The sequence below is a fragment of the Microcaecilia unicolor genome, chromosome 7 (assembly GCF_901765095.1).
Source record: "Microcaecilia unicolor chromosome 7, aMicUni1.1, whole genome shotgun sequence".
In the NCBI taxonomy this organism is placed as follows: Eukaryota; Metazoa; Chordata; class Amphibia; order Gymnophiona; family Siphonopidae; genus Microcaecilia; species Microcaecilia unicolor.
The window spans coordinates 310,472,229-310,492,037 of record NC_044037.1 but is presented as its reverse complement, the minus strand read 5'-3'; the positions used below and the strand labels follow the sequence as shown (position 1 = coordinate 310,492,037).

Below are 19,809 nucleotides of genomic sequence, written 5' to 3'. Positions count from 1 at the left end.
TTTATGAAGTCCACTGCAGTGCCCCCTAGGTTGCCCAGTTGGTGTCCTGACATGTCAGGGGGACCAGTGCACTAGAAATGCTGGCTCCTTCCACAACCAAAGGGCTTGTATTTGGTCGTTTCTGAGATGGGCGTCCTTGGTTTCCATTATCACGAAAAATCAGAAACGACCAAGTCTAGGGACGACCATCTCTAAGGATGATAAAAATTTCAAGATTTGGGCGTCCCCGACCATATTATCGAAACAAAAGATGGAAGTCCATCTTGTTTCGATAATATGGGTTTCCCTGCCCCTCCATCGGGATGTTTTGCGGGGACGTCCTCAAGAAAACTTGGGCGTCCCTTTCGATTATGCCCCTCTTTGGGTGTGCAGCATTATAGAATACTGCATAGATAGATTCACATGTAAGTCCAAATTAGTGCCAAGTAGTATCAACAACTGGTTGTTAACAGCTCGTTGACTAATTTGCACATGAATCTGTCCTGTGTGCCCAAATTTGGGTGACCATAGAATCTGGAAGATTATGAGGCTGGTATTTAAAAGTATTTGTCCAGGAGCTCTTTGCACTGAGTGCACACACAGAACCTCTACTGCACTGTGTGTCACATATATGATTGTCTCCCACTTAGACAGGCTAGCCCCCATTTTGTTGTATCTTAGTACTGGTGAGTTGTTTAATGTTGCTATAAAGAGGGAGGCTGTGATTGAACATCCCCAAGGGAAGAGAGGGAGGATGTGTCTGAATACCTAAGAGAATAGGGTTGTTTAAACTACTATAAAGTACCTTAAATTTATTAGGCATATGTTTTGCTATTTATTTTACTTTTGCTTCTCACTGAACTGCAAAGCCCTAGAAATCTATTGCTAAAGGTTACTCACTTGCTGACAAAAATACACACTTAAGATCTGTAAAGAAAAATGTCCCTCTTATCATCTTGACTGACTGACTTAAAAGCCATCCTGAGAGGATACTGTGTGGGAGGGGGTGGGGAGTGGGGGAACATTCCTCTGAATTTCAGGACACCCTTTGGGAATGGAGGGTTATATCCATTGCACTGTACCAGCACTTAAAGGAATAGGATACAGTATCCAGTGAATAATGAGGGAAACTTATCCAGAATGAGGTGTAACATCCAGTGAGCAGTGCCTTTGGGAATGGGATGTGGAGAGCTACACTTGTAGGAATGGGATGTAATATCTACATAAGTACATAAGTAGTGCCATACTGGGAAAGACCAAAGGTCCATCTAGCCCAGCATCCTGTCACCGACAGTGGCCAATCCAGGTCAAGGGCACCTGGCACGCTCCCCAAACGTAAAAACATTCCAGACAAGTTATACCTAAAAATGCGGAATTTTTCCAAGTCCATTTAATAGCGGTCTATGGACTTGTCCTTTAGGAATCTATCTAACCCCTTTTTAAACTCCGTCAAGCTAACCGCCCGTACCACGTTCTCCGGCAACGAATTCCAGAGTCTAATTACACGTTGGGTGAAGAAAAATTTTCTCCGATTCGTTTTAAATTTACCACACTGTAGCTTCAACTCATGCCCTCTAGTCCTAGTATTTTTGGATAGCGTGAACAGTCGCTTCACATCCACCCGATCCATTCCACTCATTATTTTATACACTTCTATCATATCTCCCCTCAGCCGTCTCTTCTCCAAGCTGAAAAGCCCTAGCCTTCTCAGCCTCTCTTCATAGGAAAGTCGTCCCATCCCCACTATCATTTTCGTCGCCCTTCGCTGTACCTTTTCCAATTCTACTATATCTTTTTTGAGATACGGAGACCAGTACTGAACACAATACTCCAGGTGCGGTCGCACCATGGAGCGATACAACGGCATTATAACATCCGCACACCTGGACTCCATACCCTTCCTAATAACACCCAACATTCTATTCGCTTTCCTAGCCGCAGCAGCACACTGAGCAGAAGGTTTCAGCGTATCATCGACGACGACACCCAGATCCCTTTCTAGTGAAGAGTGAGCAGTGCTTGTGGGATTCTGCATTTATTGGGGGCATTGGGATAGGGAAGGGCAGAAGGTGAGTGCTTATTCTAACTGCTTGGTGTTCATTCTCCCTCAGAGCTGTGCGATTTTCAAGTTAAAGATGAGGAGGAGTTGGAGGAGGAGGAGGAAGATGAAGATGACCCTTTGAAACGCACAGGTGTTCTCTTTGGTGGTCTCCTGCAGGATGTTAAACGACGTTATCCCAAATACCTCAGTGATATCACAGATGGTCTGAACTGTCAGTGTCTGGCAGCTGTTCTCTTCATTTATTTCGCTGCTCTCTCTCCGGCTATCACCTTTGGAGGACTTCTCGGTAACATTCCAAGTGCTTCAGTTCCCCAGAGCAGATCTCATCCTTCTCAGGTTGTGTCTCCACACCTATGTATGGGAGGAAGCTGTGCCTACTTACTCTGGAGAGGGAGGCTGTGCCTGTATACCCCTAAGGAAATAGAGGGAGACTGTGATGGTTCTAGGGCAATTGGGAGTGGACAATTTGGCACGGACATTTCAGAGCGGGCAATTGGTGGTGGACAAATTGGTGTCAGACATTTTGGTGCAAATAGTAAGATAAACAGTGATTAAATGAAACTTTCTAAAGGCTGTATTAAGAAAACACACAATAGAAAAGTGTCAATCTTGCAAATTGATAGTTGACAGGCAAATAATATTTTTTTAGAAAGCCAATGTTGGCATTCTCGAAAGGATGGACTAATACTATAGAATCCATTAAAGCAAATGGATTTTCAAAAAAGATATGTACAGGATTCACCAATTTAGAATCACTTAACGAAACTTATGTCCAAATAGATTTGTCACTCTTAATCAAGTTAATGTTGTGGCTGCATCAATACAAATAATCCATTGTTGAACAATTAGTGTAATCCATGACATTCGTTTGAAGTCAACAACCAAGATCCCGATATTTCTTCTTCTGCAAGGAAGGCTGTTCTCCAGCAGTGAGACCTTCGATATACAGGCGATTCGTGTTCTGTTACTTTTGTAGTTTCAGCACTAGCCTTGGTGTTGGATGGACAATTTGTACCGACTGTGTAAATGCATTATGCCATCCCTCAACTGTGTTATTTGTTTGTGGTGTGTCGTCACGAACAGCCTGGTAACAGTCCAAGATGCTGGAAGGGAAAAGAGCATCACCACTTCGTTGTCTTCGCTGTCTTCCAATGAAAATGTCTTCAAAGTAGTTCAGAAGGCCATCGACTTCAGGAAATGATTCAAGCTCCCTAAGTTTTGTAAGCACGAGCTTTCTCAGGAATCGCCATGTATTCAAGAGCAACAAGCATCCAGATGTGCATAGCAAAATCTGGATCCATGTTGTAATGTCCAGCATAGCCATATTCCTGCACCTTACGCCAAATGCACTGTCCGAAATGAAAATGATATCCATGAATTTGCAGATTAAAGCTTCAGTAAATGTATTAATTAATACCTGTAATTGACCTTAAACACTTCTACAGCATATTTAAAAAACACGCTTTCACATCTTAGTAGAGTGCTTAATGAGACATCAAAAGCTACTAATTGTCCTGCACTGAATTGACCGTTATTTTTCATCAACATAGCAGCTCCAAACTGTCCACTCCCAATTGCCTGGTGCTGAATTTACTGGTTTCTGTTTCATATCCAGAAGATGTAGGGAGGCATAATCTTTACCATAATCCTCCCTCTGAAAAGGTGGGAGGAAAATCGTCTGAGGTGAAAAAACAAAACCACTTTTGGAAGAAACGAAGGCACCATTTGTATGGACACGCCTGGCTAGGAAAACTGCAGAAAGGGGTCCCTACAAGACAAAGCCTGGAGCTTAGAATCCCTTCTAGCTGAAGAAACAGCCACCAGGAAAACAGTTTGCTTTTAATGTCCTAGCACCTCAGCGGTCTGGCACCAGTTTGCCCATCAGGGGCATAGCCAGACCTCAGCGGGAGGGGGGTCCAGAGCCCAAGGTGGGGGGGGGGGGCACTGTTTAGCCGCCTCCTCCTGCCAATGACCCCCCACGCCGCCGCCGCCACCACCACCACCAAAACCCTCCCCCGTCACCGCCGCCAGGTACCTTGTTTGCTGGCTGGGGTCCTCAACCCCTGCCAACCGAAGAGTCTTCTTCAGCACCGGTCGACTGCCGCCTTCACTGTGTAATGATCTGTTTCAAACTCCTAACGTCCTGCGCCATGCATGTCCTGTATGTAGCCCCGTGCAAGACGTGCATGCAGGACGTAAGGCATCAGAAACAGATCATCACACAGCGAAGGCGCTGCAGTCAACCGACTCTGAAGAAGACGCTTCAGCTGGCAGGGGTTGGGGACCCCCGCCAGCAAACAAGGTACCTGGCACAGCAGCGGGGGAGATCAAATGTAGAGGGGGCCAGAGTGTAATCTGTGGGGGCCCATACCCCCACGTAGCTACGCCCATGTTGCCCACAACTAATTCTCCACTCCCAATTGTCCTCCTCCCTATTGCCCTGCCACCGGCTGTGACTGAATACCCCCAAGGAGAAAGAGGGAGGGGTGTGTCTGAATACCCCCAAAGGAGTTATTTGCACTGAGTGCACACACAGAACCTCTAATTAACTGAGAGACAGGGAGGGTGTGTCTGAATATCCTTAAGGGAAGAGAGGGAGACTGAGTAACACCTCCAGGGGAAGAAAAGGAGACTGACTGAATACCCCCAAGAGACGAGAGGGCGGTTGTGAGTGAATACTACTGAGATGATAGGTGGAAGAGGGAAGATGTACATAGCCCCGAGACGAAAGGGGAAAGTTCTGTCTGCATATCTGTGAGGAGAACAGGGGAGATTGGGTCTGAACACCCTCAAGGGGCCAGGGAAAGGGATTTTGATTTAGGCTATTCTTTTTCTTTGTAGTTTGAAATGAGTTCTATTCAGGTGCACTAGGAATTTTCCTGTCCCAGAGAGCTCACAATCTAAGTTTTGTACCTGAACTAATGGAGGACTAAGTGACTTTTCCAAGATCACAAAGACTAGGAGAGGTCATATCTGTATATCCACAAGAGGAGTGGGGAGGCTGTGTCTGCATGCTGCTGGGGGTCTGCGGAGGGGAGAAAAGTTCAGCTGCATCCTGAGCTGTCTGCAAACATGGTTAATAATATTTTTACACCCTAGGAGAGAAGACTGAAGGACTAATGGGGGTGTCGGAGCTCCTCATTTCCACCTCGGTGCTTGGGATCATCTTTTCCCTCCTTGCAGCTCAGCCAATGCTCATCATCGGCTTCTCAGGGCCCCTGCTGGTGTTTGAAGAAGCTTTTTACAAGGTGTGTAGACATCTGTGAGTCAAGCTTTCATTGTCTCTGCCCTACCATCCTGCACATGGCCCCACACCACTGAATTCAAGGGTCTACTGAGCCCCACAAAGACCAAGTTAGTACTACAAGAAAGATGAGTCCTTCTTCTTAATTTACATCGCTCCCCTTAGTCTGTCTTTCTCATATCTATATCTAGTAGTTAATATCCAGCTAGACAACACCAGTATAAAGTTAAACATATTCAGGGATTTGCACATATCCGTATTAGTGCTAGTATTTTAGACATTTAGATGTATAATGCACACATAAATGTGAGCGACTAGGTTATAGAATTTCCCTCTGTGTGTAAACTTTCTACACTACCTGGTGAGGCCACTGTTACTGTGACACAGCAGCACAGCCGTTCACTTCTTTGCACTCCTTACAGCAGACCAGACGTTCCTAGCAAAGAGACTCACACTCACAAAGAAAGTGTGTTTGTGTGCAAGCTCTCTGCTCTTAACAGTGCTTTTCACTATCCTATATAATAATTTGCACCTCCAACATTCCATGTCTGGCTGCCTGGGTTCGTAACATCTCCTGACATCAGCCAGCCTCCAGCGTTCCATTCCCCCTCACTGCCCCGCCCTCGCGTCAAGACGTAATGACATCAGAGGGCGGAACAGTGAGAGGGAAGGGAACGCTGGAGGCGAGCTGATGTCAGGAGGGATGTTACAAATGGAACGGAAGCCAGCGCCAGCCAGCCAGAGAACGTTTAGGTACAAATCAAGGGGAGGGGAGGGCAGAGGAGAATTGATGGACATGGATGGGATGGGAGGACAGTAGAGGAGAGAATCGCGGGACACGGATGGGAAGGCAGGGAAGAGGAGAATCGCTGGACATGGAGGGGAGGGCAGGGGAGAGAGAGAGAGAAAAAAAAGTTTACATGACAGCCTTCCTAGGGCCTGTTTCATTGTTCAGGAAACAGGCATAGTTCCACTAGTTGAGTATATTTTGTGATGTACAATCTTTAGTTGCAGCACACACAGAGTTTCTTTAAGACATACAGGTCAAATCAAGTAGCCCCGTCTTTCTGCCTATATCTTAGCCCTGAGTGTGCTGTTATTTGCTTTACTTCTGTCTAAGCCTGATATTTTTAAATTTTCACCTCTTTTTTTTTTTTTAACCCTCTAGTCTGCAGCTAACAAGCCTTCCTATCCCTCTGAAGTCAAGAAAATAATGAACAGAAATGGTGTTAACTTTCATTTTCTGTTTTCTGCTGGCATAATCAGTCATGGGATTTGGAAGAAATAAGGCTGGAATAGACTTGTTTGGCTGCTTGTCAAAAAGTTTCAATATGGTTGATGAAGTGACTCCTCCACTGTGGCTCCACTGTGTCTGGTGAAGCAGAGAGAGGGGATGTTTACCTGGTCCCATATACTGTAATGGATACAAAAACAAATGAAAATCAATGATTTTTAGGTCATGTGGCCATGTGGTTAGTTTAATGGAATCAAACCGTTAATGTACTCATTTGTCATGTTTATCATTAGATTTAGAATGAATGTACATCCCAAACAAGAAATTCTAGCTAGTCAGGCTCTACATAAACAACCCTATCTTCTCTCATAGCATTGAAGAGGTCATCAAAACCAAAAATACTTAGGCCCTCTAACTTTCTATTACAAGGAATTCTAACTGGACCCAAAAAACGAAGTCCTGTCTAATACAAACTCTCCCCAGTGCCCTGTTATAGGGAATTATAGCCCACGACAAAGAGCTAAATCAAGTTCTTTAGACCTAGGGGCAGAGGATTAAATAGGGCCTTGCTGAGTCTTTTGATCTTGATTAGAAGGGAGATAGGATAAAGCCAAGGATCAAGTGGGGTCTAAGGTATTGTAACTGAAAAGGAAATTGGCCATATCAGATGGGACTTAGGGTCTTTTTCTGCAATCATAGTCTGTGTTTTACCCCAGAGCATGGTGAGTAGTCACAGGATCAGCATAGCTTCACTGTTTACCTTAATCATCGGTCCTCATGGTTTCAGCACTGGTTGGATGTATGTCCTGAGTTCAGCTGCCAGCCCTTGGTGTGCAGAACATACTCACTGACGTGTATAGAATGAAGGATGAAAGACACGAGTCCCTGATGTGTATGGAACGTATTCGTGGACATGTCTAGAATGAAAGAAAGACACAGATCCCTGATGTGTGTGGAATATACTTCTGAACATGCATAAAATGAAGGGTGAAAGACACAAGTCCTTGAAGTGTGCAGAATGTATTAGTGGACATGTATTAAAGGAAGGGTGAAAGACACAGGTCCCTGATGTGTGTGGAACGTACTCGTGGACATGTATAGAACGAAGGGTGAAAGACACAGGTCCCTGATGTGTGTGGAACGTACTCGTGGACATGTATAGAACGAAGGGTGAAAGACACAGGTCCCTGATGTGTGTGGAACGTACTCGTGGACATGTATAGAACGAAGGGTGAAAGACACAGGTCCCTGATGTGTGTGGAACGTACTCGTGGACATGTATAGAATGAAGGGTGAAAGACACAGGTCCCTGATGTGTGTGGAACGTACTTGTGGACATGTATAGAACGAAGGGTGAAAGACACAGGTCCCTGATGTGTGTGGAACGTACTCATGGACATGTATAGAACGAAGGGTGAAAGACACAGGTCCCTGATGTGTGTGGAACGTACTTGTGGACATGTATAGAACGAAGGGTGAAAGACACAAGTCCCTGATGTGTGTGGAACGTACTCGTGGACATGTATAGAACGAAGGGTGAAAGACACAGGTCCCTGATGTGTGTGGAACGTACTCATGGACATGTATAGAACGAAGGGTGAAAGACACAGGTCCCTGATATGTGTGGAACGTACTTCTGAACATGCATAAAATGAAGGGTGAAAGACACAAGTCCTTGAAGTGTGCAGAATGTATTAGTGGACATGTATTAAAGGAAGGGCGAAGACACAGGTCCCTGATGTGTGTGGAATGTACTCGTGGACATGTATAGAACGAAGGGTGAAAGACACAGGTCCCTGATGTGTGTGGAACGTACTTGTGGACATGTATAGAACGAAGGGTGAAAGACACATGTCCCTGATCTGTGCTGCCTTCCTTTCCTCCTGCAGTTCTGTGAAAGCCAAGGCATGGAATACCTGACTGGTCGGGTGTGGATCGGACTCTGGCTTTTCATCTTTATCTTCATCATGGTGGCAGCTGAAGGCAGCTTCCTAGTGCGTTACATCTCACCATTCACACAAGAGATCTTTGCCTTCCTCATCTCCCTCATTTTCATCTATGAAACCTTCTACAAACTCTACAAGGTGTGGAAATCGGCAAGAGTTACAGGAGTGGTGTAAAAACATTGAATGTAGAGCTGCTATGTAAGCCCGGAACAAATGTTTACTGAGCCTGGTATTCTGCTCACTATAGCTTAGAGAAAAGGCATAGAGTTGTGCATTCACAATTGGATCTTTCCAATTGCAAATGTCAGGGTTTAGGAACCTCTTAAATGTGGGGTGATAGCCCTTTTTGTCATGTTAAAGAGCTGAGAAGGGAAAGAACACAGAAGCAGAGGGTGACTAAATGACTTCCAGCCTGGGAAGAGACATTCAGAAGTTCTTTATTTATAAAGCTCCAGTCATTCTAGTGGTGCTTTATTTTATTTTTTGTATTTTTGTACCCTGCACTTTCCCACTCATGGCAGGCTCAATGCGGCTTACATGGGGCAATGGAGGGTTAAGTGACTTGCCCAGAGTCACAAGGAGCTGCCTGTGCCTGAAGTGGGAATCCAACTCAGTTCCTCAGGACCAAAGTCCACCACCCTAACCACTAGGCCACTCCTCTACTCCAAATATATGCTTGCAGGCTGAAAGTCATTTTGTCACCCTCTGTTCCTGTGTTGTTCCCCTTTGATGTCTCGTGGAGGGTGTGTCCTGCTTCTGCTTTCTTACACAAGGCGCTGAGGTTTGCAATAAATATAAGAATAGTTATGTTTTGCAGACCCTGAGCTTTTGAGGCCAGAGGTTTCTCCTTCAGAGATTCTCTTCAGAAGGAGCAACATGCTCCTGAAAACCTCAACGTCTTTGCATTATTCTCAAGTTACACCACAAAATTAGAACGGAGAACCAAACCCCATAAACAGAAAAAGGTTTGTAAGGACAACTGGGTTTAAAGGTGTCATAGCGAAATCATTTTAAAGAACAAATCTTTCAATAAACCCACATCTAACAGCCTAAAAAATGATACGTAAAACAGGATTGATGTTGGTGATTGATTATACTATTTTAAATGTGTGCATTTCAAGAATTTTATTATAAAAGTATTCAACTTTAAAGAAATATTTAATAATAAACACTTAACTGTGAAGCACTGAATCCAGCACAAATACATGCCAATGTCTGATTCTAGTGTTCGGGCACAGACGTGCCTGCTTCAGGGGCTTGTTCAAGGAAAAGATCCACACCGAAGATGTAAGCCCATTATTTCATATTCAGATCAAAGTAATATCATCTCAGACATTTTATATCTGTTTTTATTTGTGTGGTTTGACTCTTTTAATTTTCTGGCTTTGCTTTGATGCACAGAGTGATTTCTCCCCCTTTTTGGTTTTTGTTTTCCAAATAAAAGTTATCACAACCTAGAACGAATGCAGATTTTTCCAAGAACAATAAGGCCGTAGAATGCAGCGCATTGAATGTGTCAAACCTCCATTTGCATTCTGGTGTTCTACTTGTCTCTACAACCTCCTACCACAGTGAGTCCCAGAGACTAACCATGCTACGTATGAGCTGTGAAGGACTTCCTTGAGTGTGTTTACACATTGGCTGACTGACAGTTTCATCACATGGTTTCTAATATCCTAAAACATCTATGAATAAGAGCTCTCCATTTCATTAACAAATCTGGCAACACTATGATGGTTGGCGATTTCAATCAACGAAAACCAAAAAACAATAACGCTTGCTTCAAATATAATGTGTTAGTCTCTAACAAGCTACTCGCTCAAAATGTCAGTTTCTATTCATGTAATATACCAAAAAAAAAAAAAGGAAAGAAAAGCACTGTGCAAAAAACTTGGAGAAAAAAGACCTCAGTAGAAAGATACCTGGAGGAGTGGCCTAGTGGTTAGGGTGGTGGACTTTGGTCCTCAGGAACTGAGTTTGATTCCCCCTTCAGGCACAGGCAGCTCCTTGTGACTCTGGGCAAGTCACTTAACCCTCCATTGCCCCATGTAAGCCACAATGAGCCTACTACTACTACTATTTAGCATTTCTATAGCGCTACAAGGCGTACGCAGTGCTGCACAAACATAGAAGAAAGACAGTCCCTGCTCAAAGAGCTTACAATCTAATAGACAAGAAATAAAGTAAGCAAATCAAATCAATTAATGTGTACAGGAAGAAGGAGAGGAGGGTAGGTGGAGGCGAGTGGTTACGAGTCAAAAGCAATGTTAAAGAGGTGGGCTTTCAGTCTAGATTTAAAGGTGGCCAAGGATGGGGCAAGACGTAGGGGCTCAGGAAGTTTATTCCAGGCGTAGGGTGCAGCGAGACAGAAGGCGCGAAGTCTGGAGTTGGCAGTAGTGGAGAAGGGAACAGATAAGAAGGATTTATCCATGGAGTGGAGTGCACGGGAAGGGGTGTAGGGAAGGAAGAGTGTGGAGAGATACTGGGGAGCAGCAGAGTGAGTACATTTATAGGTTAGTAGTAGCCTGCCATGAGTGGGAAAGCGCAGGGTACAAATGTAATAAAAATAAATAAAATATGTCAGTCATTGGCCAGAAAAAAGCTCCACTTATATTCCACTCAATCAAAAATCTTAGAAATGATTTACTAGCATTGAAAGAGATTCTTATATCTCTAAGACTGAGAAAAATTGACCGATTCCACGTTATATAGTTCATAACTGTAGAGACTGAATTAAGCAGTCCACATCTTTATAATAAACAGATTTTCAGGTAATCCAACTGGTACTTGACTTTCACAAAATAATTTCTTAATATTTTAGCTTGGAATCTTTACTTATCCTCCTGACAGGGGCTCCCTGTTTTGCCAAACCGCTACTTCAAGGGAACTCATTCTGTTCAATATATTAACCCAATATAGACTGGATAAATGTCATGTTAGGAAACGCTCAGAAGGTAAAGTTCCTAGATGAAATAAATGACTGTTTCATGGAGTCGCTGTTTCAGGAACTAACAAGCAGGAGAACAATTTTATATCTTGTCCTTAGTGGAATGCAGGACTTGGAGCAAGAGCCAGTGGTGTTGGATCCACATCATAACATGATTAAACTGAAGATAACTGGACTGAAGACAGTAAGGAAATCAACCGTATCAGCATTTAACTTTCATAAGGGCAACTATGATAAAATGAAGAAAATGATTTAAGAAAACAAAAAGGAGCATGGTTGTTTAAAAATACACCAGATGGATTCCATGTATTAAAAAAAAGGTGGAGGAAAGGTGAAATGACGGTTGGCATGGTTAAACATCTTTCAAAAAATGGAAAACGGATCCAAATGAAGAAAACAGGAAGCAGTATAAACACTGGTAAGTTAGGTGCAAAGCATCGATAAGAAAAGCAAAATGAGAATTTGAAAAGAAGCCTTCCGTATGGGCAAGAGCTTGTAGTATAAACTTTTTTGGGGGAATATTAGAAGCAGAATGCCTGTGAGTCAGTTGGACTATTAGATCGTCAAGTAAAAAGGGCAGTCAAAGAGGACAAGGCCATAGTGGAGAGACTAAATGAATTTGCTTCACTCTTTACTGAGGAGGATGTAAGGGAACTACCCATGCCACAAATGGTATTTAAAAGTGAAGATACGAATGGATTCAAAATAATCTTGGTGAACCTGGAAGATTTAATAGACCAAATCAACAATCAAAAAAGCAGCAAATCACCTGGACTGGATGGTATACACTCAGGAGTACTGAAAGTACTCATTTCAGATCTACTGTTTGGAATCTGTAACCTATCATTAAAACTGTTGAAAAGCAGACAGTGTAATGGCAAATTTTAAAATGGATTCCAAGCATGATCCAGGAAACTAAAGACAGAGAATATTATAAAGAAAAAATAACACTAAGGTGTCATTTTACTCAGGTGCACCAATGGATTTAGTGCATGCTAATGATTATATACTTATGGGCGTCTTATCATTTAGCACACGTTAAATCTTAGTGCATCTTAGTAAAAGGAACCTTAGATAAATATGGTTGAATGGGACAAAGTGAACATGGATTTAGCAAGGGAAGTTTTGCCTCACCAGTCTGTCCTGCCATTCGAAACCACTATCAAAGCAGTTAAAATCAAAATTAGCAGAAAACAAAAAAGAACTCCATCATAGAATAGAATAGAAGGTGCTAGGCTAAAAACAGTTTTTAAAGCCCGTGCATACGTGCATCTGCAGGACAAATAATCAAAGTCAACAGCCTGAAAAGCTATTTTGGGCCCTGAACTTCTTACAGGAAAGTTCAGCCCTAAGACTACGAGGTAAAATGGTCTCAAAACAAAAGAGCCCAAACAAAAAAATGCACTTTGTGAGGAATTCAGTAACGTTCAGCCAAAGTTAAGCACTGGGATGATGTCACTGAGTGTGAATTCTCTAAAGTCAGTTCCCCAAGGAACTGTCATGATGTAATACCAGCTTAGCCCGCAATTTTGTGCCTAACATTAGGTGCTATGATAACTCTTTTACCACATTCTCTGGCAACGAATTCCAGAGTTTAATTACATGTTGAGTGATGAAAAATTTTCTCCGATTTGTTTTAAATTTCCTACATTGTAGCTTCATCACATGCCCCCTAGTCCTAGTATTTTTGGAAAATGTAAACAGACGGTTCACATCTACCTCTATCATAACTCCCCTCAGCCGCCTTTTCTCCAAGATGAAGAGCCCTAGATGCTTTAGCCTTTCCTCATAGGGAAGTCATCCCATCCCCTTTATCATTTTCATCGCCCTTCTCTGCACCTTTTCTAATTCCACTATATCTTTTTTTTTTACATACAGCGACCAGAATTGAACACAATATTCGAGGTGCGGTCGCACCATGGAGCAATAGAAAGGCATTATAACATCATCATTGTTGTTTTCCATTCCTTTCCTAATAATACCTAACATTCTATTTGCTTTCTTAGCCACCACTGCACACTGAGCAGAGGGTTTTAACGTATCATCAACGATGACACCTAGATCCTTTTCCTGGTTGGTGACTCCTAATGTGGAACGTTGCATCATTTAGCTATAGTTTGGGTTCCTCTTTCCTACATGCATCACTTTGCACTTGCTCACATTAAATGTCATCTGCAGTATTTTATAAACTCTGCTTCTCTGCCTGTACAGGTATTTCAGGAGCACCCTCTTAGGAAGTCCTACCCCCTCGACCTTCTGTCTGGAGGTAACAGCAGCTCTGTGGCTGCCAAGGAAAATACTACAGGAATGAAGATGCAGCCAAACACAGCTCTGCTGTCGCTCATACTGATGCTAGGAACCTTTTTCATTGCATTCTTTCTGCGCAGGTTTCGTAACAGCAGATTTCTAGGTGGAAAGGTAAGAGCCAGTGATGTTGTCGCTTGGGGGGAGGGTTGGGGAGAAGGACAGAGACAGGATTAGAATTTCTGTACGTAAACATTTTCTGAAGCTTGTACTGCATACAGCAGTCAGGGTTTTTGGCTGTGAAGATATTTCCCACCTGAGATCATATTTGTAACCTTGTAAAAAGAAAATAAAAGTAAATGATTGTAATAATGAAAGTAATGCTAAGCCTCCCAGCTAGTAACTCCAGAGAGAAACAAACAACTCACAAAGCAATGTGAAATATCAGGTAAAAAGAAAGATTCACTTCCAATTTAGTTTGGTAGCACAAGTGTAGGTATTTTCTTTTGCATACCTAATCAGTCGAGGCAGCCCCATGACCAGGAGTTTATCCCCTGGTCCCTGAAGTGGTGATCACTTTTGAACACAAGATTAACTATACTGGGTCAGACTAATGGTCCATCTATCCCAATATCCTGTTTCCAACAGTGGCCAATCCAGGTCACAAGTACCTGGCAAAAATCCAGTGGCTTCCCCATGTATATCTCAATAACAGACTATGGATGTTTCCTCCAGGAACTTGTCAAAACCTTTTTTAAACCCAGATACTCTGACTGCTGTTACCACATCCTTAGGCAATGAGTTCCAGAGCTTAACTAGTCGTTGAGTGAAAAAATATTTCCTCCTATTTGTTTTAAAAGTATTTCCATGTAACTTCATTGAGTGTCCCCTAGTCTTTGTACTTTTTGAAAGAGTAAAAAAATCAATGCACTGCTACTCATTCTACACCACTCAGGATTTTGTACACCTCAATCATATCTCCCCTCAGCCCTCTCTTTTCGAAGCTGAAGAGCCCTAACCTCTGTACCCTTTCCTCATACGACAGGAGTTCCATCCCTTTAATCATTTTGGTCGCTCTTCTTTGAACCTTTTCTAATTCTGCTATATCTTTTTTGAGATACGGCAACCAGAATTGAACATAATACTCAAGATGAGGTTGCACCATGGAGCGATACAGAGGCTTTGTAGTTTAAAACTATGGGGAAAAGAATTTCACACTGTTTGACCAAGTTAATAAATAAAGTTTGCTTTTTGTGAAATTCAAACTGTTTTTATCAATAAACCTACAAATTCTCTTGAATCCCAATCTTTAAGTCACCAAAGCACAGAGCAAAATAATGATCACTTACCCAGAGAGATGTCCTCTTCTCTCAAAACTCCCTCAGAAAAGGGCAGTTTTTGAGTCCTAGGCAAAGTTCAACATTCCTGGCTGTGGTCCTCTATATGTTAAGGAATGTCATAGCCCCAATCAGGATGCAAAATTCAATGTGAAATCTTTATGGAGAGGTATACTGAAGGGGTTATACTGCCATCTGCTGGTCAGGATATAGAAACAGACAGAACAGTGCTAACAGAAATTGGGAAGGCTAATAAAATTGGTAACACAACAATAATGAGAGACTTCAATTAATCCAATATTGATTAAGCAAATGTCCTATCAGGACATACAATATTAGAGATGTAAAGTTTTTGGATGTTGGAACTGAGAGCTTCACGGAACTGATTAGATTTTTACTTGCAGGGTGAGTGGTAACAGTGGTGGGACCACTTGGTAAGAAGCCTATTTTCCAGCTATACCATGTACCTTGCAAATCACGTAAAGGGCAGATCTATAACCTGGGTGCCTACGTTTAAAATGCATTAAGCAGAATATTAGCAGTTATGAGTGTGCGTGCCCACACTTCGCATACGTGTTATCAGGGTAAACACCTGCTTAACTTATATGGTGCACTTATGCCAAATGATGCTTTTCTTATTGGATAGTGACCAGTTTTTTTCCTGAGCCACGTAGAAACCCCTTAATACTAATTTTGGGCTGAAGTTTTGGATTTTCTTGATACAAGAGCTGTATCCTTTCACATACCCTCACTACTGACTGGATAAATGTCAAGTCAGGGAATGCTGGGAAGGTGAAGTTCCTAGATGGAATAAAAACTGGTTCAGAAAATGACAAGAGGGAGAGCTATTTTAAATCTAGCCCTTAGTGGAATGCAGGACTTGCTGAGAAACGTAAGTTTTCAGGCTACTTGGCAACAGTGATTCTAACATGATCACTTTTGAGATAATAACTGGAGGGAGGACACTAAAGAAATCTGCTGTCACAGCATTTAACTTTCAAAAGTATGATAAAATGAGGAAAATGGTTTAAAGAAAAAGCAAAAAGGAACAGCACAGAGATTAGATATATAACCAACAGAAGAAAGAAGGTGTTGATGCTCCTGTACAAGTCACTCTGAGCAGTGGCGTAGCTACAGGTGGGCCTGGGTGGGCTGTGGCCCATCCAATTTGGACTCAGGCCCACCCAAACAATTGTGGCAGTCTTGCTGTGGCTGGTGGACATCCCCAAACCTCATCAGCTAAAGACTTCCTCCTCCTCAGGCAGCCAATGCTTTTCCAAACGACAGCTGGCACCAGACACCGGCCCCTCTGCACATGCTCAGTTTTCACCCATGCGAAAGCACTGAGCATGTACGGACTACTGGCAGCAGCGTCAGCTCAAGTCAAGTGCTGCTAGCTGCTGTTTGGAAGAGCACTGGCTGCCCGAGGAGGAGAAAATCTTCAGCTGTGAGGTTTGGGGATCCCCACCAGCTCAGGTATTTAATATTTTGTGTTGAGGGTAGGGGGAGAGGCAGACAGCAGAGCGGAAGGGGGCCAGGAGGGGTTGAATTTCCTGCCCATCCATTTTGGGCTCAGACCCACCCAAAACTGGCTATCTGGCTACGCCTCTGCTTGTGAGGCCCCACTTGAAATACTGTGTTCAGTTTTGGAGGCCGTATCTTGCTAAGGACATAAAAAGACTTGAAGTGGTTCAGAGGAAGGTGATGAAAATGGTATGTTTATTTATTTATTTGTTACATTTGTATCCCACATTTTCCCACCTATTTGTAGGCTCAATGTGGCTTACATAGTACCGGAGAGGCCTTTGCAGGCTCCGGTGTGAACAAATACAGGGTGATGTTGTTGTAAGTCCTAGTTCATGTGGCACAGCCACATTAGGGAATTGGAGAACGGAAGAGTTGTGTTATGTTGTGTGCACCACAAGACATATGAGGAGAGACATGATGACCCTGGAGGAAAAGAGGGATAGGTGTGATATGATAGACATATAAATATTTGAAAGGTACTAACCTACAAACAAGCCTTTTCCAGAAACAGGAAAGCAGTAGAACTGGAGGACATGAATTGAGGTTGCAGGGGGTTGACTTAGGAGTAATTTCAGGAAGTGCTTTTTTACAGAGAGGTTGGTGGATGCCTAGAATGCCCTTCTGCGGAATATAGTGGTGACAAAAATAGTAATGGAATTCAAACATGCATAGGATAAAACACAAAGGATTCTTATATGGAAAGAGGAGTGTGGTAGCCGTGTTAGTCCACTCTTAAGGTTATCAATAGAAATCAAACAAAATAAAACATGGAAAAGAAAATAAGATGATACCTTTTTTATTGGACATAACTTAATACATTTCTTGATTAGCTTTCGAAGGTTGCCCTTCTTCGTCAGATTGGAAATAAGCAAATGTGCTAGCTGACAGTGTATATAAGTGAAAACATTCAAGCATTACTATGACAGTCTGACAGGGTGGGAGGATGGGGGTGGGTCGGAGGTATGCATGGGGACATCAAAGCATATCATTGATATTCTAACAGGATGGGTGTGGATAATTGAGGGGTGGGGTGATCAACAGAGAAATACAGCTTTATGGTTTATAATGGGCTAGGAACCCCAGATCCTTGTTAAGTCCTTTCTGTTGGGTGTTAAAATAATCAATCATTCTGGAAAGAGAATGGAAGCAAAACAAACTTAGTGGTGCTTAGACGGCAAGTCCATTAATTGGGAAATAAGGTCAGACTTCTATAATCTGTGCCCTGATTATGGTTAGACAGATCTGGATGGACTGGAGTGGACTTCGACAGCAACTTCAGTAGTTGGGGAATAAGATCAGTTCTGAGCAGATTTCTACCATCTGTGCCCCGAAAATAGCAAGGACAGATCAAGATCAAGTATGCACGTGTTATATCGCATCATACCATATGCTATGAGTTTATCTTATTTGGTTCATCTTATGTTGCTACTAGTAAAAAAGGCCCGTTTCTGTTTTAAAGGAAACGGGCGCTAGCAAGGTATTCCTCGGAGTGTGTATGTTTGAGAGAGTGTGTGTGAGAGTGACTGTGTGAGACATAGTGAATGTGCGAGTGTGTGTGTGTGTGTGTGTGACAGAGAGAGAGTGAGACTGGGTGTGAGTGTGTGTGTGAGAATGAGAGTATGTGCCAGGGTCGTCCCCCTCCCCCGTCTGTCTCCCAGTTGCAGGGGGGTCTCCCCCTCCCTCCCAGTTGCAGGGGGGTCCCCCTCCCTCCCTTCCTTCCTCCCTTTTTCCCAGTTGCAGGGTCCCCCCTCCCTCCCAGTTGCAGGGTCTGTCTGTCTCCCCCCTCCTTTTGTCCTTCACGTTTTAAGGCATTGTCTATCCAGTTGAATCAGCTTTAGACTTGTTTCAGATGGAACAACAATTTTAAAACGCCAATGTGAAGCAGCAGCTCTTAGGTTTGCTTGGTTTTGAGTGTATACCAATGACGGCTGCGTAGGGGAGTGGAAACTGAGATTAACCAATGGGCTTCCTTGCTTACTGTAGACTTGCGTTGCTCACTTCCACTCCTGTGCATTAAACGTCCTGCAGCATCTCATAGGTTTGCTTCGTTTGTTTTGAGTGAACGGGGATGACGGCTGTGCTGGAGTCGGCCCCGCTGCTCTGTCCCTCCCCCTCTTCTGAGTCGACACTGGACCCCGACGGCCGCCCTGAGCCCTCACCCGGCTCCTCCACATTGTTCAGTCACCGCAGCCGCTCGCTCGCCGTCCTCCCTCTTCATCCTCTCTGACAGTCCGAATCTCTTGGAGACGGAGGGCGGCGGCGTTTTTTTTGAGGGTGGGTGGTTCGGGAGGTTGGCAGCCAGTCTCGAGCGATGCCTAGGCAGTTCCCTACTCCTCCCCTTGCCTGGGTCGCTGTTTGCTGCTGGCTGGGTCGTGGTTTGTTGTTGAGGGTCGGGCTGGTGACGTCACCCCCAATCAGTGGGATTCCTGACGTCATCTTGATCTACAGCACCTAGCAGACCATGGGAAGCCAGGCAGCTTTCGAACGTTGGAGGTGAGAATTATTATATAGGAAGGGCTGAATATTACACTTAACTGCATAAGTTTTAGCGGCCAACATATAACCAGATATTCAATGACGGTGTCCAGACATGTTCTGGCATTGAATATCCAGAAATACAGCCGGCAACAGACATAAAAATGCTGACTACCATTGGTTGAATATCAGCCGAGTGTATACTTTTATCATGCACCTTCTTTAATATAATTCAACTTTCCCAGCAGACAGTGCGTATGCAAATTAGCTCCAGATTTTCCCCAGTTAGAGACAGAGAATATACAAATCGGAATTCACATTCCACAAGTGAATGCACATCCACCATCAGTCTCTTGATTCAGTTGAACTTTTCCAGGCCCTTTCTCTCATTAAGGAGACCAAGATATAAAGACACATAGCTTGAGTATCTTCCGTACGCAAATTGGCTTCTCAAACCCAACCCACTAGCAACTTGTGAGGGTTCTCTTTTCAGTCTTTTTCAGCAATAGCAAGGGTGGCTTTCTTTAATAAACACTACACAGCCCAACCTTTAAGAGCCACCACAACCTGGATGATACCAAGCAGATAATATTCAAGCATTCTCCAATACCATCCTCCATCCTCGGATGTTTTTAAAAGAAAAAGAAAAATGCCAACCAATTGATCCCTACTGACTTTTGCTTTCTGTTCAGTCTTTGAGTTTCAACAAAAGAGTGCCTTCTTCATTTTCCTTTCACAGGCTCAGAACATCCAAACTTTAGTTCTGGGGTAACAGGCTTTTCTCCTGGAGCTTCTCCAGCCATAGACGGGTCCC

General features: G+C 43.4%; 1 protein-coding gene across 1 annotated transcript in view; it reads left to right on the top strand.

Moving 5' to 3' along the window:
- Window positions 1-19,809, top strand: part of LOC115475158 (anion exchange protein 3-like) — an 85,670-nt gene that overhangs the window by 45,557 nt on the left and 20,304 nt on the right. Inside the window, exons 9-12 of the mRNA XM_030210898.1 lie at window positions 2,091-2,327; window positions 5,141-5,289; window positions 8,409-8,603; window positions 13,624-13,830. Coding sequence (XP_030066758.1) covers window positions 2,091-2,327; window positions 5,141-5,289; window positions 8,409-8,603; window positions 13,624-13,830 — 788 coding nt within the window. The remainder of the gene's footprint in view (window positions 1-2,090; window positions 2,328-5,140; window positions 5,290-8,408; window positions 8,604-13,623; window positions 13,831-19,809) is intronic.